This window comes from Sus scrofa, chromosome 5 (assembly GCF_054392235.1).
Source record: "Sus scrofa isolate SSC_HxYL_T2T_F1_AM1 chromosome 5, Sscrofa_HxYL_maternal_Yorkshire_Landrace_v2.0, whole genome shotgun sequence".
Classification (NCBI taxonomy): domain Eukaryota; kingdom Metazoa; phylum Chordata; class Mammalia; order Artiodactyla; family Suidae; genus Sus; species Sus scrofa.
This window is the reverse complement of record NC_139387.1, coordinates 16879214-16905050: the sequence shown is the minus strand read 5'-3', so window position 1 is coordinate 16905050 and position 25837 is coordinate 16879214. Positions and strand designations below refer to the sequence as shown.

Below are 25837 nucleotides of genomic sequence, written 5' to 3'. Positions count from 1 at the left end.
AGCTCTCACAGGAATGTGGGTATCGGAATAATTTCCCTCCCCGTCACTTCCAGCGCACACAAATGACGTCTCGTCCAGTCTGTTTGTTCTGTTTTCTCTATTCCCCTCCTCCTTTTAGTCCGCCGCCGCCGGAACCAGGACACCTCCCTCTCTCCCCTTCCGTGCCCTGCGCCCACAGTCTGTCTGGTCCTTCGGCGAATGCATCCTGCTCAGTACAGACTGACGTTTCTGTCATTGAGAACAGAGTGATCCATAAACCTGGAAAAGAGAGAGAGGGTCTCAGATGCAGCCAGGTTAGGCTGGACTGGGGTGTGGAGGGCTTAATCCTAGTCCCCGAGACTGCCTCAGGGCTGAAGAGCAGGGGTGCTGATGCAGGGGGGCTACTGCCAAGGTGCGGTGGTTAGAAGGGTTGGGGACAGCAGTGAAGGGAGCAGAGACAGCCCGGCCTCCCACGGGAATGCTGCAGATACCTGTGTCTGTTCAGAAGTCATACCCATAAGGCAAAACACAAAGACTCAGACAAGGAGTTCTCTTGTGGTGCTGTGGGTTAAGGACCTGGTGGTGTCACTGCAGTGGCTTGGGCCACGGCTGTGGCACGATTTGATCCCTGGCCTGGGAACTCCCACAGGCCGAAGGTGCAGCAGAACAAAACAAAACGAAACAAACAAAAAAAACAGGAGTTCCTGTTGTGGCGCAGCAGAAACGAAACCAACTAGGAACTGTGAGGTTGCGGGTTTGATCCCTGGCCTTGCTCGGTGGGTTAAGGATCCAGCGTTGTCGTGAGCTGTGATGTAGGCTGGCAGCTGTAGCTCTGATTTGTCTCCTAGCCTGGGAACCTCCATATGCTGTGGGTGTGGCCCTCAAACCCCCCCCCCCCAAAAAAAAGAGGAAAGAAAAACAAACCAAAAGAACCCCAAACCAGACAAATCTTTAGCTCTGTTGAATGCTATCAGTGCCCAGATGCCAGGGCCAGTTTCCCCGGCAGCACTAAAACCTCCTGTTCCATCCTCTGACTCTGACGAGGAAGGCAAGGGTCTCCAAGGATTTCAGCGAGGGGAGGGGAAGGAGTCGTACTTTCCTTGACTTCCCACTCCACCCGTCCAGCCTAACCTGGTCATTGGACTTTTAATGAGGCAGTGGCGGGGGCTCCGGATCCACGGCGTGGTTTCCTCTGGGCGTGCTCCCGGACTGTGGGACCGCCAGAAGCTGAAGTTCTGAGCATCAGTCAGGGGGACTCTGAAGACCTGATTGGGGACTGAGTGGTTGGAGGAAGGGCAGGTTATCGAATTACTTAGAGGTCTCTGCTCCTTTTTGTGCCTCAGGGCATCACAAGCCCAGCCTAGCAACTGGGCCTGACCAGGTGCTGAGAAGTCCTGGACCTGTGGTCACCACACCCAGTTCCTCTTCCGGATTCCAGCATCTCACAGCCTTCATGGTCAGTGGAATCAGTCTCGGTTCTTTCTGCTTCTACTCTAAGCCCGTCTCCAAGAGTTTTCTCAGGGGCCAAGGTGGTAGAAAAACAAGTGCCCCCCCCCCCCACTTGCAAAATGTGCGAAGATGGGTCTGCTGGTTCTTATTTTCCCCCTTTTGCTCATTCCAAGTAATTCTCTGAAATTTAGCAATGATGCTACTTCATGTTTAGATATTGCTAATAGATATCATTTATTAAGCACCTGTTATGCTCTAAACGTTGTATTAAGTATTTTTAAAATTTTGAAATAAGGGAGTTCTCGTCGTGGCTCAGTGGTTGATGAATCTGAGTAGGAACCATGAGGCTGCAGGTTCGATCCCTGGCTTTGCTCAGTGGGTTAAGGATCCGGCATTGCTGTGAGCTGTGGTGTAGGCCGCAGACGCAGCTCGGATCCCGCGTTGCTCTGGCTCTGGTGTAGGCCGGTGGCTACAGCTCCGATTCGACCCCTAGTCTGGGAACCTCCATATGCCATGGGAGCGGCCCTAGAAAAGGCAAAAAGACAAAATAAAATAAAATAAAATTTTGAAGTAATATCAGCCTTACCTAGATTTTTCTTTGTTTAGAGTTTCACCCTTTATTTGGACTAATCTAATTATACCAACATAGAAAATTTGTAATTTTTTTTTTTTTTTGTCTTTTTAGGGCTGCACCCTTATGGGGGCTTATGGAGGTTCCCAGGCTAGGGGTTGAATTGGAACCATAGCTACTGGCCTACGCCACACAGCCACAGCAATACCAGATCCAAGCTGCATCCACCACAGCTTGGGGCAACGTCAGATCCTTTAACCCACTAAGGGATCAAACCCACATCCTCCTGGATACTAGCTGGGTTCCTAACCCACTGAGCCACCACAGGAACTCCTAAAATCTGTATCTTTCTTTCTTTTTTTTTTTTTTGCTTTTTAGGACTGCACCTATGCCATATGGAAGTTCTTAGGCTAGGGGTCGAATTGGAGCCGTATCCGCTGGGCCTACACCACAGCCACAGCAATGCCAGATCCAAGCTGCGTCTGCAACCTACACCACAGATCATGGCAACACTGGATCCCTGACCCGGAGCGAGGCCAGGGATCAATCCCACATCATCATGGATACTAGTCGGATTCGTTTCTGCTGCGCCACAACAGGAACTCTCTTGTATGTATTTTAAACTTAGAATTAAAGCCTAATCTTCTGGCTATCTTTATAATAGTTATTTTTAAAAATCCCTGATATGTTATTGAGTAGACGATACATTTTTGACTTAGTTGTTTTCCTGTTGATTGATAATAAGCTTTTTAAAAGTTTTGCTATTAGAGGAGTTACTTTGTGGTGCAGTGGGTTAAGGATCTGGCATTGTCACTGCAGCGGCTCAGGTCTCTGCTGTGGTTCAGGTTTGATCCCTGGCCTGGGAACTTCCACATGCCACAGGCGTGACCCCCCAAAAGTTTTTCTATCAGAAATAACAGATACTCATTTGTATCTTTTAAAATTTCTGAAAGGATTTTAGTTTTTTAAACTTTAATTTTGAGATGGTTGTAGATTCACATACCGTTGTAAGAAATGATACAGAGATCCTGTGTACCCTTTATGTACCCTTACCCATGTCCCCCGAGCCTACACCAAGGTAACATCTTGCAAAATGACAACTCTGGGGAGTTGTCTTTTTATACCTACATCCTCCTCTCTTCACCCCTTAGTAATCAATAAATATTATTCATTTCTATAATTTTGCCGTTTTAAAGAGTGTTATGTAAATGGCATCATACAACATGTGACCTTTTGGGGACTGGCATTTTTTCTTTTTTTTGCCATTTCTAGGGCCGCTCCCACGGTATATGGAGGTTCCCAGGCCAGGGGTCAAATTGGAGCCGTAGCCACCAGCCTACGCCAGAGCCACAGCAACGCGGGATCCAAGCCGCGTCTGCAGCCTACATCACAGCTCATGGCAACGCCGGATCTTTAACCCACTGAGAAAGGCCAGGGATCCAGCCTGCACCTCATGGTTCCATGACGGGAACTCCGGGACTGGCTTTCTTTACATAGCATAACTCCCTGGAGATTCCTATACCTATTTGCATGTATCAGTAGGTTGTCCTAGATGCTTTTTGAAAATGTATTTTCTCTAACTTTCACAACAATGTTAGAGTATTATCCCAATTTTCAGACGGTCCAGAGAGGTTAAGTGGTTAAAGGAATTTGCTGAAGGTCACAGCTTGTTTGGAGTTTAAACTCAGTTCAAATTCCAAAGGTTTGATCCTCACAACAATTCTGTAAGATCAGTAGAAAGGCATTTTCTGGGTTTTTTTTGCCTTTTAGGGCCACACCTGCGGCATATGGAGGTTCCCAGGCTAGGGGTTCAATTGGAGCTATAGCCAGTGGCCCACACCACAGCCAGAGCAACGCCAGATCCAAGCCACATCTGCAGTGTACGCCACAGCTCATGGCAACGCCGGATCCTTAACCCACTGAGCGCAACCTCATGGTTCCTAGTTGGATTCATTTCTGCTGTGCCGCAATGGGAACTCCATGTTTTGTTTTGTTTTTTAATGAACGAGGAAGCAGATTAACAAAGGGTAAGTGAGTACCCAGGTGAGACACTTAAAAGCAGCAGAACTAAGGAGTTCCTGCTCAGCGATAACGAATCTGATTAGTATCCCTGCCCCGCTCAGTGGGTTAGGGATCCGGTGTTGCTGTGAGCTGTGGTGTAGGTCTCAGACTCAGTTCAGATCCTGCATTGGTGCCATAGGCTGGCAGCTACAGCTCCGATTCGACTGACCCCTAGCCTGGGAACTTCATATGCCGAGGGTGTGGTCCTAAAAAGCAGAAAAAAAAAAAAAAAAAAAAAAAAAAGGCAAAACTAGAACTCACAGCTGGATCTTCGGCTTCCAAGTCTGATTCAATTTTTATTCTATCGTGCTTACCCCACCATTCACGTCTACTTTCTCCCTCTTCTCCGTCTCTTCTTGGCTCTCCCCCACCCGCCCTGCCCTGTAACGATGCCCCCCCCACGTCCTAGGCATGCTTGAGGAACTCAGACACATCTTTTCCGCCCCGAGCATGGTGCCTACTCCAAGATACGTACATGTCTTTAACAACACCTTCCGCACGGCTTCGTGGTACCTTGTGTGGCTGTTCTGGTGTACGCGGTAATTCCCATCTTCTGCGATAATCGGAGGAAGCCTAGTGGGTACTGGTTCCTTCTGGTCTGAAACGAGAGCAGACGTGCTCTAAGTACTTAGCAAATGGGGTCATTTGATTTTCCGAGTCTCTGGTCTCCATGCCAACCAGGTGCAGGGCAGGGATCTCTCCAAGCCACTGGCATTGATTCTCAGGATCTCAGGAGTCAAGTCAAAATGGCTGTGACAGAGGGGACGGAGGGAAAACCCAGCGATCAGAAGATTCCTCTCGCCACTTGCTCTTCCCTGACCCCTCGGTTTTGAGTGGCCTCCTGCTGGAAGCAGGATATTGACCAATACTTAGGGTTAGTGCAGGTGGAAAAGGCCACTTATCTGGACGGATATTCCTTTCCTGGGATTGGCGTATTTCAGAGTTTCAATTGATCTAACCAGGGAAATTATTTTTAAGCTAAATGTTGGAGGATCAGAAAGAATTTGTGGGACATAGTATCAGAACACTTCAGGTGGCAGGATATCAAGTGTGTTAGAACCGTTAGAGAGGTCGCTGCGTGCTATCGATTTAGAGCTGGTCTCGTGCTGGTGCAGTGGAGAGGGCTGCGTCTGGGTAGGTAGTGTAGAGCAAGGTCGTGTAGACTTAGCATTCTCATGGGGGTTTGGGAGTTTCCTCTGAGGCAAAATCTGTATCTCATTCTAGAGGCTGCAAAGACCAGCTCTTCCTTACCCAGTTCTATGGTCCGAATGTTTGCATCCACCCCCAAATTCACATGTTGAAAACCTAATGCTGGAGTTCCCATCGTGGCTCAGTGGAAATGAATTCGACGAGTAACCATGAGGATGTGGATTCGATCCCTGGCCTCACTCTGTGGGTTGGGGATCTGGCGTTGCCGTGAGCTGTGGTGTAGGTCTCAGATGTGGCTTGGATCCTGCGTTGCTGTGGCTGTGGCGTAGGCCAGCAGCTACAGCTCTGATTCAACCTCTAGCCTGGGAACCTCCATATGCCACCAGTGTGGTCCTAGAAAGCAAAAAAAAAAAAAGGCAAAAACCTAATGCCCAGGGTGATGGTATTGGAAGGTGGGGCTTTGGGAGGTGATTAGGTCATGAGGGCACAGCCCTTATGAGTGCGTTAATGGCCCTTTAAAAGAGGCCTTAAAGAGACGTCTCTGCCCCTCTGCCATGTGGGGACACAACAAGAATTCTGCAGCCTGGAAGAGGGCCCACACTTGGCACCCTGAGCCTGGACTTCCAGCCTCCAGGACTGTGAGAAATAAGTTTCTATTGTTTATAAGTTATCCAATCTACAGTATTTTGTTATAGCACCCTGAGCAGACTACGATACCCAGCCTGTTTCATAGCTAAGCCCTTGGCAAAGAATTTCAGCTAGGCCAAGCAATACATCTTCTTGAGGTTTTGAATCCAAGGTGAGGTTGCAAAGAAACAGGGACCATGTAAAGTCTTTTTCTATTGGAAGTTGGGGCAGTAAGGCTGTATCTTGTTTCGAGCATCAGTATCTGGACCCAGCATCCTTCGTGCCAGCAGTGCCTACCACAGCAGTTGAGTGCAGCGGTATCTGTGCCCAACTAGGTCTGCAGCCTGTTCTGAACAATGGTTTTGGTTACTCTCTGCCAAACTTGGTTCTCTGTCTCTTCTACAGTTTTTATGTGCTTCCCAATATACCTTTTTTGAAAACTACTTTATTGTGGAGTTCCATTGGGGCTTAGACGGTTAGGGACCTGACTGGTATCCACGAGGATGTGGGTTTGATCCCTGGCCTTGCTGACTGGGTTAAGGATCCCATGTTGCTGTGGCTGTGGTGTAGGCCTCAACTGCAGCTCTGATTGACCCCTAGCCTGGGAATGTCCATAGGCTGCAGGTGTGGCCCTAAAAAGAAAAAGAAAAAACAAAAAACTACTTTATACATATGTACATACATAAACTGACATACAAAAAGTTGTGCTTATTTAACATACAACTTAAGGAGTTTGGAGATCAGTATATACCTATGAAACCATTGCCATAATCCATGCCGCAGACATACCCATTCCAAAAATCTCCTCCCTCCCTCTCGGTTTATTGTTATTATTTTGTGATAAGAGCATTTAACATGAGCTCTACCCTCCTAGGGCATTTTAAAGTATACAATACTCATACGGTTCTATGCTGCACGGTGGATCTCTAGGAATTAGTCACCTTGCTTGCGTAACTGAAACTGTAGCCTTTGCTGCTCCCTCCCTGTTTCTTCCTCCCCCCAGCCTCTGGCAACTCCCATTCTATTCTCTGTTTCTATGAGTTTGATTATTTTTATATTCCTCATATAAGTGGTATCATGTAGTATTTGTCCTTCTGTGTCTGACTTATTTCACTCAGCATAGTGTCTTCAAGGTTCAGCCATGTTGCTGCAAATGGCAGGATTCCCCCCCCCCCTTTTAAAGGCTGAGTAATATTCCATTGTTATGTAGATGCCACCTTAAAACAAGCCACTCATGCACTGATGAACATTTAGGTTACTTCTGTGTCTTGGTGATTGTGAATAATGCTGCAGTTAATTTGAGAGTGCGGATACCTCTTTGAGATCATGATTTCAATTTCTTTGGGGAGATATATATATATATATATATTTTTTTTTCCCTTTGGATATATATGTGTGTGTGGATATTGGAAGTGGGTTTGCTGGATCATATGGTAGTTCTGTTTTAATTTTTTGAGAAATTGCCGTATTGTTTTCTGTAGTGGCTATACCCATTTAAATCCCTACCAAAAGTGCACACAGGTTCCCTTTTCTCCTTACCAATGCTTGTTATCATTTTCTTTCTTTTTTTTTTTAAATAATGGCCACTTTAACAGGTGAAAGGTGATGTCTCATTGTGGTTTTTTTTTTTTTTTAATTTGCATTTCCCTGATGGTTAGTGACATCGAGCATCTTTTCACATACCTGTTGGCCATTTGTGTGTCTTCTTTGGAAAAATGTCTGTTCTCATCCTCTGTCCATTTTTAAATTAGATTTTTGTTTTTTTGTTATTGGGTTATAAGACTTCCTTATATATTTTGGATATCAGCCCTTTATCAGTTATATGGTTTGCAAATTTTTCTTCCCCAAACTGTAGGTCGCCTTTTCATTTTATTGATTGTTTCCTTTGCTATGCAGAAACTTTTCAGTTTTAATTTAATCCCACCAATATTCTTTTAATTAATTCATATTCTGCTTAAATAGGCTAGATTTGGCCTGTATCTCAGAATCTTGAGCTTGTTGGGAACTGGATGAAAGTTTGCCATTCTCTTTGGAAATTGTTTGTTGAGATTGAGATTGCTGACTCGCCTCTGGGGGATGGTAGGGACGCCCCCTCAGTTCTGGAGTTCTTTCCCAGCTCCTGCATTTCCCTTTCATCCTGTCTTGGCCCCACACATTCGTCAACTCTGTTTCCCCCCCCCCCCCCCCCCGCCGCCTGCTTTTGCACTCTAATGGAAATCTTCTTGAACATTCTCTGAGACCATGATACCACCAGAGTGGGATGCTGTTTGAATCGCCTCCCTTGACAGTTAAGAATTGGAGAGGGGGAAGCCTGGACTGAACCAGGGGTTGAATTCGTACTTCATCACAGGTTACAGCAGTGAGGGACCAGTTTCTAGAATCGGTGTCATTGGAGTTTGGTCGTTTGACTTTAGGCTAAGTGGGGGGTGGCAGAAGGTCCACGGTCAAGTGAATGTAGACCAAAGAGAAAGAGCAAGAGCATATTCCTAGTAGGCAGTGGGACCTGGACTGCAAGTGGTCACTGCTCTGGGTGCAGCTGACGAAGGAGCTCTTTCGCTGGTCCTGAGGCCTCAGACTGATTGTTCTTCAGGGTACAGCCAGATGATGCTCTGTTATCTCAGTTTCCAAGTAGTAGCTCCCAGCATCCCACGTGGGTTACTGTGTGCTAGGAGGTATGCTGGAGAGTTCCACCCACTTGGATGCCTTCCTCTTGAATCAAGCACCAGTTGGCTTACTCCGTGGATAAGCTTTTGGCAAGCTGGAAGATATTTTGGTAACCCATACCTTCCCCCAGCTGCCAAGTTTTAGAAGCCACCTTGGGTGAAGGGTAGTAGGGGGTAGGTAAGAATCATGCCACCGCTGCTGTGAAAGGGCATGTTCTGGGTAGAGTGATACAGTGAACTCTTTGTACGCCAGCCCCACTGCGACAAGGTAGGTGAATCTGTCATTTGGTTGGTAGCTGGTAAAACAGAGGTTCTTCATCCACCCAGGTAACACTATGTGCCAAATGGTTTTTGTGGTAAACAGATATGAAGGGCCCTGCCAGATTCTTCTAGAATCAGGCCGTAAATTCAGAGTTGCCATACAGCAGATTTAACGCTTTGAATGGAAGGTTGAGCGGAAGTACTGGTTGTCTTCTCTACGTATGCAAATTAACGCTGCAGATTTCTCCATATGCTAAGCTTCCCAGGGCCATTGGGATGGTCACACAATCTTAGTTTTCCACTGCTTTGCCCATTGCCTCTGTTAGTTGGAACTGGGGCTGACTGGCCACAGTGTTTTCAGGGTGAAGGGTTTTTAGAATGGGTCTGCCTCAGTGGCTCCCAGAATTCCAACTTTCTGATTGGAGTTATTTGCCCGTCTGTTCCAGATTCTTCGTATGTAGCAGTGGTAATATCTAACAGATGTTACTTGTAGTTGTTTTAAAGTCTGTGTCACTGCATGCAGAGTTATCCCACTCTGACCAGAAATTCACACACGATCTGTGTGAGAGGAGTTCCCGTCGTGGCGCAGTGGAAATGAATCTGACTAGGAACCATGAGGTTGCAGGTTCGATCTCTGGCCCCGCTCGGTGGGTTAAGGATCCGGTGTTGCCAGGAGCTGTGGTGTAGGTCACAGACGCAGTTAGGATCTGGCATTGTTGCTGTGGCTGTGGTGTAGGCCAGCAGCTGTAGCTCTGATTAGACCTCTAGCCTGGGAACTTCCATATGCTGTGGGTATGGCTCTAAAAAGAAAAAAAAAAAAATCAGTATGAGAGAAAAGGTTGTGATATTATTTGTAAAATATGATTCCCCAAAAGGTCACATCAGGTGTGGGGTATTAACCCCTTGAAGTTGCTTGGATTGAAATTGGGGGCTGAGGTCTATTTGGAAGGCTAGCTTGCACTTACTCTCTTTCCTGATACAAGGAAGTTGTCAGTGCTTTGGGAGGAGGTGGACAGGAGCCTGAAGCCAGGGAATCAGACCAGTCCCCAGGGCACAATTTACAGAGGAGGGCAGTTCCTTTGTCTCCATGTCCAAAAATATCTTCCTCAAAGTGGTGCCCTTCCACCATACAGAAGTTCCATATGCTGCAGGTGTGGCTATAAAAAGAAAAAAATAAATCCCAAGAGATTGGATTTGTAGTATGCATCTTTAATGTACCAAGTGATGTTATACTACTTTTTATGTATTACAGGGGCCTTACAACAGTATACGTCCAAATCAGCCCTCTAACCTTTGTGCTACTGTTGTATATGTAACTTCTAAACCTCACAGTATATGGTTACTATTTTTGCCTAAGCAGTCAATGATCTTCTAATGTGATTTAAAGGACGAAAAAGTTTTTTTATTTATCCATACAACGACTGTTTCTGATGTTGTTCATTCCTTTGAATACATCCAGTTTTCCATCTGGTATCATTGTCAAAAAAAAAAAAAAAAGAAAGAATCGGTGCCCTTGTTCAAGATTCTGAACACAAGGGAAGCAGATGGGGCATGAGATAACAGAGAGGCTTAGTGTGGGTTGCAGACCCCTTGGTATAAAAGGGATTACATGAATCTTCTAGAGATAACAACAATAAAAAGAGCGAATACCCAGTGAATGTGCTCAGCACAATTATAAAAGGTAGGCACTAATATTATCGTATTTTATAAATGGAGAAACAAAGACCCAGAGATGTTCAGTAATTTGCCCGAGGTCACATGACGAACATATGGCAGAGACTTGAGTTTAACTCAAGTAGTTTGGCTCCAGAGCCCATGCTCTTAACCAGCCCATTCTACTGTCTCTTGAAATCATCTAACTCGGGCTTCCAGAAAAGATCAAGGAAAGCATGAATTGATAGAACTATCCTCTTTGGAGTTCCCATCATGGCTCAGTGGAAACGAATCCGACTAGGAGCCCTGAGGTTTCGGGTTCAATCCCTGGCCTCACTCAGTGGGTTAAGGATCTGATGTTGCCGTGAGCTGTGGTGTAGGTTGCAGACGTGGCTCAGATCCTGCATTGCTGTGGCTGTGGTTTAGGCTGGCAGATGTAGCTTGGATTAGACCCCTAGCCTGGGAACTTCGCAGGTGTCGCAGGTGCGGCCCTAGAAATCAAAAACAAACAAACAAACCCCAAAAATCTCCTGAAGAACTAGGTTCTTAATGGGCTCCCCGATGTACAGCTTAATGGGTGTCTGCTCCCCCTGGAGAAGGCGTGAGTTGGGTAAGGGATGTGATAATATTACCTTGTCCAGAGGCATATCCCTGCCTGAAATGGGGAATATCATTTCCTATGGCCAGCATCCGGGGAGCAGAAGAAGATGGGAACCTGGTGGGCTGATGGATTGTGCCAGTCCTAGCAGGGAAAACAGAGGGGAAAGACCAGGCCCTCATGGGAAAAGTGGCTTATCTACTGTAGTACAGATAAAGTCTCCCACCTGGGAGGTGCCCACTCCCTAGGCTTTGAGAGATTGTAGCTATGAGTAGCTTGAGTCCCTGCTCCCCTCAAATTTCAGGTGAATGGGGATACTGAGACATGTTTCCAAAATACAGTTCTGAAACTTTGGTAGGTTTGCCCATCTAGAAAGGCAGAGGGGCTCAGAAGTTTGGCCAATTCACTCTCAGCTGAATTGTACCAGTCAGGCTCCTGTTTGCAAAGCCAGAACTACAGTGCCCTCTGCTGGAGTCAAAGAATGGCATCTCCAGCTGTCTCCTGACAGGCAGGTCACCAGAACTGGGAGATGGAGCAGAGGACCTTCCAGTCAGGGTAGGAAACCACTTATGGTATCCCTCTGACAGGACTCAGAGATTGAGAATACAAGTGACAAATGCTCAGCTTTTACCCAAGCTTTGCGATTGGAGATGTACTTGTTCTTGGAAGAGATTCATTTGGAAGTAAGAGCAGGCTGGAAGACGCATTAGTGCCCTCCTCTGGGAAGACAGATGATAAAGGCAGCAGTGGAGGAAGAGGAAGGGAGGTCCTTTGCATGTGCGGAGTTTGGAAGTCACCGAGTTTGTGGCTGGAGGGCAGTCGCTAGAGAGTCTGGCAGGGTGAGAGCATTTGTTTCAAGTCAAGAATAAATGCAAGCCCTCTTTACCCCCCCACCCCAACCCTGTTGAGTTGCTTCTGAGACTCCTGTTGGTGGGCAGTGTCTTGAGGGTAAATTTGTCTTAGGATGATGACTAGCTTGCAGATGGGAAGGGTCAGAGTTGGAAAAACTGATGCAATAGAGTGTGAAGACTATGAAAGCCGTGTCCTTGACTAGGCAAAAAAAAGGAGCACTGATGTACAGGTGGAGGGGTTGGTCTTAATAGGTATGCAGACCATTCATTCATTATAAAAAGACATTTACGGGCTCAGATGAGGTTAGATGGATCGATACGGTTTGTGAGAGGTTGTAGAAACCTTCCAGTTTCTTCTGTTTTCACTGTGAAAGGCAAGTCACCATCTGAGAGTGAGGACAGGAGAGGAGGTGTTAGAGGTTTGAGGAAGGAGAAGGTGTGAAGAAGCCTCCAGGAGAGTGAGAGAATGCGCAGAACAAGGAAATACAGCCTGACTTCTTAGCAGCCATACAAGTCCACTTGAGTTTAGTGACCACGGATTTTAAGTGAGGCCAATCAGGAGTTCCTGTCGTGGTGCAGCAGAAACGAATCCAACTAGGAACCCTGAGGTTGCAGGTTCAATCCCTGTTCTTGCACCATGGGTTAAGGATCTTGGCATTGTCATGAGCTGCGGTGTAGGTCGCAGACACGGTTCGGATCCTGCATTGCTGTGGTTGTGGTGTAGGCCGGCAGCTGTAGCTCCAATTGGATCCCTAGCCTGGGAGCCTCCATATGCCTCGAGCATGGCCCTAAAAAGCATTAAAAAAAAATAAACGAAGCGAGGCCAATCAGTGTGGTTTTCTCTTGTTGATGAGTCTGATTTTTCCAGGAGTTTTGGTATAATCTCAAGGGGTTGAGAAGGGGGAGAGGTTGCTGGGGAAGGAAATGGGGACAGCAGCGTGATGTGACCTTATGGTCAAGAGAGAGTTTTTTTTTCCCCCAGATGGAAGAGATTACAGCACATTTGTATACTTAAATGATCTGGGAGGAAGAAAAAAACAGGGAGATGGGGATAATTTCAGGAGCAACATCTTTGCGGTGAGAAGGGGTGTGATCCCGTCCACAAATGGAGACCGTTCATTCATTCCTTGTACCAGAGGGAAGGTATAGATGCAGGGGAATGTTGGATGTGACGATGGAAAGTATTGCTTCTAGTTTCTTTTCTTTTCTTTATCTTTTTTTGTCTTTTCTGGGGCCGCACCCACAGCATATGGAGGTTCCCAGGCTAGGGGTCTAATCAGAGCTACAGCTGCTGGCCTACACCAGAGCCACAGCAATGCCAGATTCAAGCTGTGTCTGAGACCTACACCACAGCTCACGGCAACACCGGATCTTTAACCCACTGAGCGAGGCCAGGGATCGAACCCACAGTCTCATGGTTCCTAGTCGGATTCGTTTCCCCTGCACTGCAAGGGGAACTCCTTCTTTTTTAAAAAATTCATTTTTTTTTTTTGGTTTTTTTTTTTGGGCCACCCTGCAGCATATGGTGTTCCCGGACCAGGGATCAGACCCGAGCTACAGTTGCAGCCTATGCTACATGTGCAATGACAGATCCTTAACCACTGAGCCATGACAGGAACTCCTGCTTCCATTTTCTTAAAAAAGGAGCAAAGAAGTTATCCGCTCAGAGTGAGAATGAGAGGGGATTTGAAAGATTTGAGGAAAGAGGGCATGTGAAATGATTGCCTTAATAGGATTGTCAGAAAGTCCCAAGTGCACCCTTGAGACGTGTGATTATGGTACTAATCATTCTAGAAAGACAAAAGCCCTAGGAGGAGAGCCAAATACACGGAACTTTGTCTTGATAGGTTTCTCTGGGGCTTAACACTCCAACTCCCTGAAGTTTCATACCCTTTTTTTTTGATCCTCACCAGAAGTGATGCTGAGCTTCTTGAGTCAGCCTGTGTGCCCCAGAGCTTGGCCATGTGGGCCCAGACTTCAGCTCTGGGGCAGCTCAAGTGGCTTCAAGGGAAGACCAGCAATAGAATCTAAGTACTAGTGGGTGGGATTTTCAGGTGGAAGTCAGAAGGGCATACTGTAGCCAGACTTGGCAGAGGGTAGCCAAGTCCCCCGAACATCTTCGCAGAAAAGGTGGTAGTACCAGAAATAGAGTTGACATAGTTGGTTTCACTTGGGTGATATTTCACCACAAGGAATTCTAAGCATCTAAATTGTGTCTGGAAGGGGATCTCACATTTATTCCTCCCCTGCATCCTAACCCACAAATTGAATTTGGCAAACAGTCAGGAATCTCCAACTTGGTCCAGGACAAGGTCATCTAAGTTTTTATTGGTAATTCTGTAGGATGTCCTAGTTTCTTGTTATATTTTAGAATATTAAATGTGAATAGCTCCACATTATCTAGAGTAGAAGCTCTTTTTTCTTTTTCTTTTCTTTTCTTTTTTTTTTTTTTTTTTTTTTTTTTTTTTGCTTTTCAGGGCTGTACCTGAGGCATATGGAGGTTCCCCAGGCTAGGGGTTGAATTGGAGCTACAGTTGCTGACCTATGCCAGAACCACAGCAATGCCAGATCAAAGCCGTGTCTGCAACCTATACCACAGCTTACGGCAATGCCCAATCCTTAACCCCCTGAGGCAGGCCAGGGATCGAACCCACAACCTCATGGTTCCTAGTTGGATTCGTTTCCACTGTGCCACAATGGGAACTCCTAGAAGAAGCTTGCTAGCTTAATGTTCTCTGTGTCCTCTGAAAAACATATTAAAAGATGCCTGCAACACTCCAGCTGCACCCAAGAGCTGCTCTCTAGCATACCTGGATACTTCTGCTCCAACAAGTTAAATCGTATGCATGCTATAAGTCAACTGTGGTTTTCTCCCCCCAATAATTTTTATGCCAGTTTTACTTTGTGATTGAGGTATTTTAGTTTAATGAAATATTATTGAAACTAATGGAATTTTTATTTTATGGTTTGTGTGTGTGTGTCTTTTTAGGGCCGCACCCACAGCATATTGTCGTTCCAAGGCTAGGGGTCAAATTGGAGCTGCATCTGCTGGCCTATGCCACAGCCACAGCAACATCAGATCCTTCACCCACTGAGCAAGGCCAGGGATTGAACCCGCATCCTCAAGGATACTAGTCGGGTTTGTTACCGCTGAGCCACAATGGGACTTCCTTTAAAAAAGAGCAATGGTTTGTGTAAAAACTAAGTTGAAAGATTCAGACCAGCTCAATAAAACTTTAAAAATTACACTTTGAGTTAAAATCAATATGAGTTTCTTACCGTTTTGTGGAGTTTCCTTGTGGCTCAGTGGGTTAAGGAGTCAGTGTTGTCACTGCAGTGGCTTGAGTTGCTGTGGCACCGGTTCGACTCCTGACCCAGGAACTTCCACATGCTGTGGGTGTCACCGAAAAAAAAAAAATTAGGTCTCAGAACAGAAAGGTGGTCACAACTCATGTTTTGTCTACAACATATGTTGCACAACCAGGCAAACCACCATGCCCCGATGAGGCTTGCTTCTGTCCAGCAAGCCCACTCATGGCTATATATCTAAAGGAAATGAAAACAGGATCTTGAAGGGACATCTTCACTCTTGTGTTTGCTGCAGCATTATTGACAATAGCCAAGGTATGGAAACCTATTTGCATTATCTGCCAATGGATGAATGGAGAGAGAAGATGTGGTGTATACACACACAATGGAGTGTTATTCACTCATGAGAACGAAGGAAATCCTGCCCTGTGCTTCAACTTTGGATGAAATTGAGGCCATTATGCGAATGAAATAAGTCAGAAAAAGACAAATCGAGGGCATCATGTGGAGTAAAATAAGTCAGACAGAAAAAGACAAATAGGGAGTTCCTGTCATGTCTCAGCAGTAATGGACCCGACTAGTATACATGAGGATGCAGGTTCAATCCCTGGCCTCGCTCAGTGGGTTAAGGATCCAGCGTTGCCGTGAGCTGTGGTGTAGGCTGCAGATGTGGCTCAGATCTGGTGTGGCTGTGGTGGTGGCGTAAGCCAGAAGTCGCAGCTCGATTGGAGCCCTAGCCTGGGAACGTCCATTGTACCACAAGTACAGCCCTGAGAGAAAGAAAGAGAAGAAGGAAGACAGAGACCAATGCTATATGATCTTCCTTATATGTAACATCTAAAGAAGTGAAACCCAGGAACGGAGTAGAATGGTAGTCTCCAGGAGCTGGGGGGTAGGAGGGGGTGAGATTTTGGCCAAAGGATTCAAACTGCCAGATGTCAGATGAATAAGTTCTGGGAATCCGCTGCACAGCGTGGTGATTATAGCTAATTATGTTGTATTACATTCCTGAAAGGTACTGAAAGCAGATCTTAAATGTTCTTACCACAAGAAAGAAACAGCAATTATGTGATGTGATGGAGGTGTTGGAGATAATGCTATGGTGGTTATCATTTTGCAGTGTCTAAGTGTATCAAATCAACATATCATATGTCTTAATATTATATGTCGATTATATCGCAATAAAACTGGGGGGGGGTAGATTTCTTCAGACCAACTGAATCTAGGAGGCACTGCACTCGCGGACAGGTTTTACTGTGGAGGATGGCATATGGTGCAGGACTGAAAATATGATTAAGTGAAAATCGAGATTCTCGAAAGTAAGACTCTCAATACTCCCATCTCCTGTCTTGGTCCCAGGATCCTAGCAGACAAGCATATAACTAATCCCCAGAGAAAGAAGCAATTACAGGGTTCCTCTCTGGAGCAAGTGTAGAGATCCAGAGGAGAGCTCCCTATAAAGCCCACAGTGGGTAACTACCCACCACCACCCCCTAGGCTTCTATTCAGTCCTATAGTTCCTCACTTTTTTTTTTTTTTTTTTTTTTTTTTTGGTCTTCTTAGGGCCACACTCGCAGCTTATGGAAGTTCCCAGGCTAGGGATTGAATTGGAGCTACAGCTGCCAGCCTGCACCACAGTCACAGCAGTGTGGAATCTGAGCCAAGTCTTCGACCTACACCACAGCTCACAGCAACGCCGGATCCTTAACCCACTGAGCGAGGCCAGGGATCGAACCCAAAACCTCATGCATACTTACTAGTAGGGCTCGTTAATGCTGAGCCACAACGGGAACTCCCTAGTTCCTCACTCTTAAAGTAAAATAGAGCCAAGGATCACCCGTTATTTGACAGTAGTTATCAATGAGTAAAACAGAGACCAATACAAGCTCAAAGGAAAAAGGGCCCAGAGGAAACACAGCTAATACAGGGAACAGAAAAGCATTTCAAATAAAATATGAGATCCCTGAAGGGAAAAAAAAAAGATATGGAAAAGGAAAAGCAGAGGACCAAAAATGGCCCTTGGAAATTAAAAATATAGCAAGCAAAATAAAATATCCTGATACAAAAGTGTGGTGATTTTCCCAAGTGTCTACAGTCTTATTACCCCTCCCCTTGCGTGTGGGCTGGATTCAGCGACTCTCTTCTAACAGAGAGAATAAGGTGGAAATGATAGTTCTGAGACTAGGTCATAAAAAGGCACCGTGGCTTCCTTCCTCCTTCCTCTCTCCCCTTCTCCCTCTCTCTCTCATCACCTCCTCTGCCAGGGGAAAGTTAACTGCCACGTGAAGCTCTCCAGCAGCGTATGGGGAGGCCCATGTGATGAGAAACTGTGGTGTCTTGTCAACAGCCAGAGAGAAACCGAAGCCTGCAGCCATGAGATGACTGCAGCCCTGCTGACATCCTGTCTGCAACCACATGAAGAACCCTGGGCCAGAACCACCTAGCTAAAACTGCGTCTGGAGTCCCGATTCACAGAAACAGTAAGGTAATGAGTGTTTGTTGTTTTAAATCTCTGTCGTTTAGGGTACACAGCAAAAGATAATTAACACAGAAGGTTGCAAGGTAAAATTGAGGAAACCTCCCAAAGAGGTTTAAAAATTTTTAAATTTATTTTTATTTTTTTAGTTCTTTAGGCCCACACCTGCGCCATATGGAGGCTCCCAGGCTAGGGGTCGAGTCAGAGCCACAGCTGCCGGCTTACACCACAGCCACAGGTGCAGCAACTGGGGATTGGAGTCACGTCTGCAACCTACACCACAGCTCATGGCAATGCCGGATCCATAACCCACTGAGCGAGGCCAGGGATGGAACCTGCATCCTCTCGGACACTAGTCGGGATCATTTCCACTGAGCCACAATGGGAACTCCCCAAAAGAGTAAATTTTTTTTAAAAAATCCAAAGGAAATACAGAGGGTGAGTTCAGGAGGTTTTAGAGCTGACAACTCGAAGTTCCAAAAAGAAGAGCGGAAATAGAGAACAAATTCATAAAGAAATAATAAAGGAAAAGTTGTCAGAAATGAAGGGCACGCGTTTCCAGATTGTCAAGGAATGTCTATCACAGTGAATGAAAAAAGACCTACAGCAGCTTCCAACATTATGAAATTTCAGAACACTGGGGAACCAAAAGAAAATGAAAAGCTTCAGAAGAGAAATATAGCATCCGGAGTTCTTATTGTGGTGCAGCAGAAACGAATCCGACTAGGAGCCATGAGGTTGCGGGTTCCATCCCTGGCCTCGCTCAGTGGGTTAAGGATCCAGTGTTGCCGCGAGCTGTGGTGTAGGCCACAGACGCGGCTCGGATCTGGTATGGCTGTGGCTATGGTGGAGGCCAGTAGCTGTAGCTTGGATTCGACCCCTAGCCTGGGAACCTCCATATGCCGCAAGTGCCCTAAAAAGACAAAAGACAACAACAATAACAACAAAAAGAAAGAAATATAGCATGCATGAGTCCAACTGGAAGTTAGAGGGTAACAAACGTGTACCTTCAAAGTTCTCTGAAAATGATTTTCAACCTAGAATTCCTTATCTGCAAGAGCAAGTGTGAGGGTAGAATAGAACTATTCTGCACTCAGAAATATACCTCCTACACATTCCTAGAAAGCTACTCAAGATATACTCCAGGAAAGGGAGAGAGTAAACTGAGAAAGAAAATGTGGGATCCAGAGGTCCTGTTGTGCTTCAGTCCTGAGTTGCTGTGGCTGTGGCGCAGGCCAGCAGGTGCAGCTCCGATCCGACCCCTAGCCTGGGAACTTACACATGACATGGGCCCGGTTAAAAATAAATACATAAATACATACATACATAAATAAATAAATGAAAATGTGGGATTCAGGAAAGAGAGAATAAAACCTTGGCGAGAGGCAAAAGCAAGTTTTAGAACAAGAGCGATGCACCTGGAGTGGGAGAAGGTAAGAGTAGGAATAGGGCATTCCCGTCATGGCTCAGTGGTTAATGAATCTGACTAGGAACCATGAGGTTGCAGGTTCAATCCCTGGCCTCGCTCAGTGGGTTAAGGATCCGGCATTGCGGTGAGCTGTGGTGTAGGTTGGGGACGCCGCTCGGATCCCACATTGCTGTGGTTCTGGCGCAGGCCAGCGGCTACAGCTCTGATTAGACCCCTAGCCTGGGAACCTTCATATGCTGTGGGAGTGGCCCTAGAAAAGGCAAAAAGACAAAAAAAAAAAAAAAAAAAAAAAAAAAAGAGAGGAAGTTTGGGAGAAGAGGAATTGATTGTTGTGTTTTGAATGCTTGGAAAAAATACATTGGGCCTTTGACAGGTTGAAATAATTTGGGGAAAAAAGTAGCAGTAGTTACATGGAGAACCAGACAAATGAAAAAATGGGGGGAAGGCATTCCCTTTGTGGTGTAGTGGAAATGAATCTGACTAGTAACCATGAGGTTTCATGTTCGATCCCTGGCCCTGCTCAGTGGGCTGGGGCTCTGATGTGCCATGAGCTGTGGTGTAGGCTGGTAGATGTAGCTCTGATTCCACCCCTAGCCTGGGAACCTCCATATGATGCAAGCGCGGCCCTAAAATGCAAAAAACAAAACAAAACAAAACAACCAACCCACCAAAAAACCCCCAAAAAACGGTGGCAATTCTTACCTCCAGGGATAAACAAAAAGTTGAACAAAAAAAGTAATTATAGTGACATTATTTGGCTTAGCAGTGGCCAATTTTTAGATATTTGCAAGACTACAAGACTACGGATTTAACCTTTATGAGGGTTCTATTGCTGTATCCCAAATGGCTTGAAATGATATCTACTTATTATCTCACAGTTTTATAAGTCAGAAGTCTGGCAATCTCTGCTTAGTCTCACAAGGTTGAAATCAAGGCGTTGGCTGGGCTGGAGTCTTATCTGGAGGCTTTAGAGAGGAATCTATTTCCAGGCTCATTCAGGTTATTCACAGAATTTCAGTTTTTCTGCGGTTACAGGACTGAGGGTCAGCTGGGACACTCTGAGCCCCTAAATGCCACCACATTCCTTGGCATGCTGCCCGCCCCACTCCATCTCCAAAACCAGCAGTGATGTGTCAGATCCTGCTCGTGCTTCCAGTCCTCTTGGACTCCTCTTTTGCTGCTGGCTGGAAAATACACTCTGCTTTTAGGGCTTATGTGATAAGATTAGGCTCACTCACATAATCTCCTTTTTTCTATATAAAGTAACCATCACCAGAGCGTTATCCATCACATTCAGAGACATAACTACACTGAAAAAGCCAGGATGGGGAAGGGGAAGCACAAGGGGTAGTCTCAGAGGGTTACATTGTCAACTGTCCTAACAGGAGGGCAATCTATATTTTTTTATTTTTATTTTTTTAATCTTTTTAGGGCCACACCCACGGCAGATAGAGCTTCCTAGGCTAGGGGTCGAATCAGAGCTATAGCCGCAAGCCTATACCACAGCCACAGCCATGCAGGATCCGAGCTACATCTTCGACCTACACCACAGCTCACGGCAACACAGGATCCTTAAGCCATGGAGAGAGATCAGGGATCAAACCTGCGTCCTCATGGATGCCAGGCAGATTCGTTTCCGCTGAGCCACAATGGGAACTCCACGGAGGGCAATATGTAATAACCCAAAATGGAACAAGGGACATTTGTGGGTTGGACTAAGTGTGTTTCTCTGGGAGAGGGTGAGGAACTCAGCATCCACATGGTAATGCCAGGACTGGTGGGGCAGGTGCAGGCAAGGGAGGGCCGGGGTAGGGCTATTAAGGGATTTCTAGGCTTCATTAATGGAATTCTTGGTACAAATCTTAGCTCAAAGCTGAATATGTGAAACAGAGCTTCTCTGATGAAATTAGAAAGAGAACAAGAGCCCTCAGGAGAGGCCTGTGCAAGATCAGTCCTTCTCAGTCTTAACTTTGTGCTTTATCCTTTCCCAGTTATCCCCTCCCTCTACCCCAAAGGCAACTTTTGCTTCAGTACCTGCCCGCCCTAATTCCCTTCACAGGCTTCTCCATTCTGCCTGGAATACCCTTTCTCCTTTCCTGTGTGCATGCAAGCAGGTCATCTCTTAAGACCTTAATCTTGGAGTTTCCATCATAGTGCAGTGGAAATGGATCTGACTAGGAACCATGAGGTTGAGGATTTGATCCCTGGCCTTGCTCAGTGGGTTAAGGATCTGGCGTTGCCATGAGCTGTGGTGTAGGTTGCAGACGCGGCTCGGATCCCGCGTTGCTGTGGCTCTGGCGTAGGCCGGCGGCTACAGCTCCGATTCAACCCCTAGCCTGGGAACCTCCATATGCCGCAGGAGCGGCCCAAGAAATGGCAAAAAAGACAAAAAAAAAAAAAAAAAAAAAAGAATACATTTATTCAGTTGGATAAACTGAGTGTCTTAATAAGGCTATCAAATAATAAGAGAGGGAAGGTGAATGGATACCTTCCCTACTCCATAATTTTAACTAGTGTAATTGTTGATCTTGGGGGGATAAAACTCTAACCCATGGTGGGAAAAGAAATGTCTAAGAAGCGGCCCTTCTTACCCTCTATTCTGTATTCCCCTTACTTGTTTTTTCAGTTGTGTCCCTTTTCTTGTTCCGAAAGGGATTTTGATATCCCAACTGATACAAGTTGAAGAAGGCCATCTCCGGTCTTCCCCATCCTCTTCTGGAATGTTCGGGCTGGTGCACTGGACTCTGTTTGGTAACCATGGCAATGTCCTGAAGAACTACTATGACTGACACTCCCTTTGTCTAAGGAGGCATAGAATCTATGGGTTCACAGTGGAGCTGGATTTATGGGAATGGGCTAAATAACTTCCGAAAAATGAAGGAAACTATTGCCAGTTACCCGTTTTCTTTTTTTTTTTTTCAGGGCCGCAGCCACGGCACATGGAGGTTCCCAGGCTAGGGGTCAAATCAGAACTGTAGCTGCTGGCCTACGCCACAGCCACAGCAACACCAGATCCAAGCTCCGTCTGCGACCTACACCACAGCTCATGGCAGCTCCCTACTTAACCCACTGAGCAAGGCTAGGGATTGAACCTGCGTCCTCATAGATACTAGTCAGATTTGCTTCTGCTGAGCCGTGTCTGGAACTCCCAGTTACCCTTTTTCTTGCTCCAGTCTTATACTGTAAGCTTCAGAAAGCGGTGAGCAGAAAGAGCGATGACCTGGGCTCAAATGTTGGTTTTGCCTTATTCTACGTGTCTGACTTTGAATTGATTAAGCTTCGGGTTTGTTATTTTTTTTTCTTTTTTGGCTGCATCCATAGCATATGGAAGTTCTTGGGCCAGTGATCAAATCCGAGTTAAAAGTGGCAACCTATACCACAGTTGCGGCAACTCGGGATTCCTAACCTGCTGCTCCAGTGGAAACTCTCAAGCTTCAGGGGTTTTTTTTGGTTTTTGTTTGGTTTGGTTTTGGTTTTGGTGGCACCCAGGGCTCGCATAAGTTTCTGAGCAAGGGATTGAACCCACGCCACAGCATTGACAATGCTGGGTCCTTAGTCTGCTGCACCACAAGGAACGCCTAAGCTTCTGTTTTTTTAATTTTAAAAAAAGGCCATAAGAGTTCCCTGGTGGCCTAATGGTTAAGGATCCAGTGTTGTTATTGCCGTAGCTCAGGTTTGATCCTGGTCTGGGGAACTTGTGCATGTGGCAGACACAAGCCAAAAAGAAAAAAAAAAAGGCCATGATATCTATTTCATAATATTATGCGAATTAAATGGATAATGTATGCAAATTTCCTCAGCATAGTGTTCTGCATATAAAGGAACCTTAGCAAACACAATTTTTTTTATTTTTTTCTTTTTAGGGCTGCACCCACAGCTTAAGGAGATTCCCAGGCTAGGGGTCTAACTGGAGCTACAGCTGCTGGCCTACACTACAGCCACAGCAGTGTGGGATCTGAGCGGTGTCTGTGACCTACACCACAGCTCACGGCAACGCCAGATCCTTAACCCACTGAGCGAGGCCAGGGATCGAACCTGCAACCTCATGGATGCTAACTGGGTTTGTTAACCACTGAGCCACAATGGGAACTCCGAGAAATTATTTTTAAAGTAGTAAATGGGGAGTTCCCGTCATGGCTCAGCAGTTAGCGAACCCAACTAGCATCCATGAGGACACTGGTTCCATCCCTGGCCTCGCTCAGTGGGTTAAGGGTCTGGCGTTGCCTTGAGCTGTGGTGTAGGTCTGGGATGCAGCTCGGATCCCATGTTGCTGTGGCTGGAGCGTAGGCTGGCAGCTGCAGCTCCGATTAGATCCCTAGCCTGGGAACCTCCATATGCTGTAGGTGTGGCCCTAAAAGACCAAAAAATGAAAAGTACTAAATGGTAATAATGTGCGACACAACTGAAATGTCATATTCATAAGCGCAACACAAAATAAGATCAAACCATGAACTATAGTATAATCTTGTACCTAGAAAGAGTAGTCTGGTAAGTCTGGCTATAAGAGGAAAGAGAGTCCTATATTGTTGCAGAAACTGCAGAAACCATGGCAGTGGAAGGAGACAAACGGCACTGGGAGATGTGGTAAGCAAGGTTTATTCAGCACCGGTTCGGGTTCAGAGGAGTCACTTCCAGAGTCTGAGTGCCAGGTCTTTGTTCTCAGCAGCTTTCATACCATACAGGGTCTTGTTTTTCCCATGTAAGCAGCCCGAGACCTCCCCCTTCCCAGAGCAGACAGTGTTCCTGCCTAAGAAACCGGGCAAGCAAGGTCACAGAAGCGAAACTGATAAGCAATGCTTGGCGCACCATCAGCAGGGCTGCTGGCTGGGACATAGGGCATGTAGTTGCTACATAATTACAAGAAGGATTCTAAGAGGCCAGCAGAGCTGAAAATGCAGGCAGCTGCTTTTGCAGACAAGGGGGGTTATGTCTCTGAGTTAAATCTCCCACTTCAATATAAATTTAAAAAAAAGAGAGGAGGAGTTCCCGTCGTGGCTCAGTGGTTAACGAATCCGACTAGGAACCATGAGGTTGCGGGTTCGGTCCCTGCCCTTGCTCGGTGGGTTAAGGATCCGGCGTTGCCGTGAGCTGTGGTGTAGGTTGCAGACGCGGCTTGGATCCTGCGTTGCTGTGGCTCTGGCGTAGGCCGGTGGCTACAGCTTCGATTCGACCCCTAGCCTGGGAACCTCCATATGCCGCAGGAGCGGCCCAAGAAATAACAACAAAAAGACAAAAGACCAAAAAAAAAAAAAAAAAAAAAAAAAAGAGAGGAAAATTCCTGTGTTCTTTAAGGGCAGTGTATTTGAAGGCTATCATTATTTTCACATTATTTTGTATTGAAGACCTACCAGGTGCCATATAGTGTTCTGTTCAGGATGACATTTACCATCACACAGCTAGTAGTTCTCTTGTGGCGCAGGGGGTTAAGGATCTGGCCTTGTCACTGAAGCAGCTTGGCCTGGGAACTTCCATATGCCTCAGGTGCCGCCAAAACGCTCGCACGCACGTGCGGGCGCAGAGAATCACACAATTAGTTAAAAGAATAACTGGGAATTTTTAGGACATTACACTAAGAGAAATAATACAGTCACAGAAAGACAAATACTGTATGATTCCGCATATATTAAATGTCTATAAAGTAGTCAAACTCCAAGAAATAAAAAGTAGAATGGGAGAATGGGAGGTGTCAGGCTGGGGGAAATGGGGAGTTGTTCAATGGGTATAGAGTTTCAGTTTTGCAAAAAAAATAAAAAGCTGTAGATACCTGTTGCATAACACTGTGAATATAGTTGACACTACTGAACTGTACTGAACTGTACACGCGAAAATGGTTAAGATAGTTTAAAAAAAAAGAATAGTGGGGATTTGAAACAAGGCATGGTCAAAAATTCATGTTTGGCAATTATGTTATCCCTGCTACCTACTTTCAAATCATTTTAAGTCAAAGAATATTTCTTTTCTCTGATTTACACAGGTGCCCCTCTTCTGTACTGGAGGGTAGCAAGCCATTGGCTAGCAGTTGCATTGCGTGAAGCCTGATAGTTTCTAGGTCTTTTTCTCAGAAGACTGGTACACAGTCACGACAGCATCAAAATGGAGTCATCAATCTAAGAAATTTAGTGGAGAACCAAACACAGGTCAGAAAAATAGGTGAGGGGAATCTGGGAGAAATAATTTTGGCTATTAAGAAGACAACATAGGAGGAGTTCCCATCGTGGCTCAGTGGTTAACGAATCTGACTAGGAACCATGAGATTTTGGGTTTGGTCCCTGGTCTTGCTCAGTGGGTTAAGGATCTGGCATTGCTGTGAGCTGTGGTGTAGACTGCAGAGGTGGCTCGGATCCCGTGTTGCTGTGGCTCTGGTGAAGGCTGGCAGCTACAGCTCCGATTAGACCCCTAGCCTGGGAACCTCCATCTGCCGCGGGAGCAGCCTCAGAAAAGGCAAAAAGACAAAAAATGAAATAAAAGATGACATAACTAAAAAAGTGCTTATTCAATTAAAAAAAAAGCATGCAACGGAACAAGTTTGAAATCATAATTTTTGAAAATATTGTAACTTCAAGTATTTTTTTCCTCAATTTTTCCAGAATAAAATGGAGCAAATGCTAATTGTAGGCAGTGTATGGCAGAGGAGGGCCTAGAATGGAAGAAAATACTTCTGAGAATGAATTAGAATCAAATTGAGTGGGAGCAGCCTTGTCTAGAAATGACAGAACTCAAAATATTTATTATAAAAGACAAAAGATTTTAATATTACCCAA

General features: G+C 45.8%; 1 protein-coding gene and 1 long non-coding RNA gene across 4 annotated transcripts; one reads left to right on the top strand and one right to left on the bottom strand.

The window, feature by feature from the left end:
- Positions 1-80: 80 nt before the first annotated feature.
- On the bottom strand, positions 81-21816 carry SPMIP11 (sperm microtubule inner protein 11). Of its 3 annotated transcripts, XM_084955530.1 has the most exons (5): positions 13697-13765; position 13621; positions 4536-4658; positions 1111-1255; positions 88-258 (listed from the first exon to the last, which is right to left on the bottom strand). In XM_084955530.1, the coding sequence occupies exons 1-5, from the start codon at positions 13748-13750 to the stop codon at positions 210-212; spliced, it is 372 nt and encodes a 123-aa protein (XP_084811656.1). In that variant the 5' UTR covers positions 13751-13765; the 3' UTR covers positions 88-209. The 3 variants fall into 3 exon arrangements, with proteins under 3 accessions (XP_084811654.1, XP_084811655.1, XP_084811656.1); XM_084955528.1 differs by lacking the exons at position 13621; positions 13697-13765 and adding an exon at positions 21691-21816 and having other exon boundaries at positions 81-258; XM_084955529.1 differs by lacking the exons at position 13621; positions 13697-13765 and adding an exon at positions 11046-11149 and having other exon boundaries at positions 81-258.
- On the top strand, positions 17519-25561 carry LOC146403166 (uncharacterized). Its single transcript, XR_014803167.1, has 2 exons — positions 17519-17656; positions 25051-25561. It is a non-coding gene; the product is annotated as an uncharacterized LOC146403166 (long non-coding RNA).
- Positions 25562-25837: the final 276 nt, after the last annotated feature.

What these genes read in the sequence shown, in the direction of transcription:
- SPMIP11 (XM_084955528.1), bottom strand. Translation starts at nt 21,769, where the DNA reads ATGGCCTTCTTCAACTTGTATCAGTTGGGATATCAAAATCCCTTTCGG. An exon ending in GGACACAACTGAAAAAACAA is followed by an intron (nt 4,659 to 21,690) that starts GTAAGGGGAATA and finishes CTCTCGTTTCAG; the next exon opens with ACCAGAAGGAACCAGTACCC. An exon ending in GAAGGTGTTGTTAAAGACAT is followed by an intron (nt 1,256 to 4,535) that starts GTACGTATCTTG and finishes CCAACCACTCAG; the next exon opens with TCCCCAATCAGGTCTTCAGA.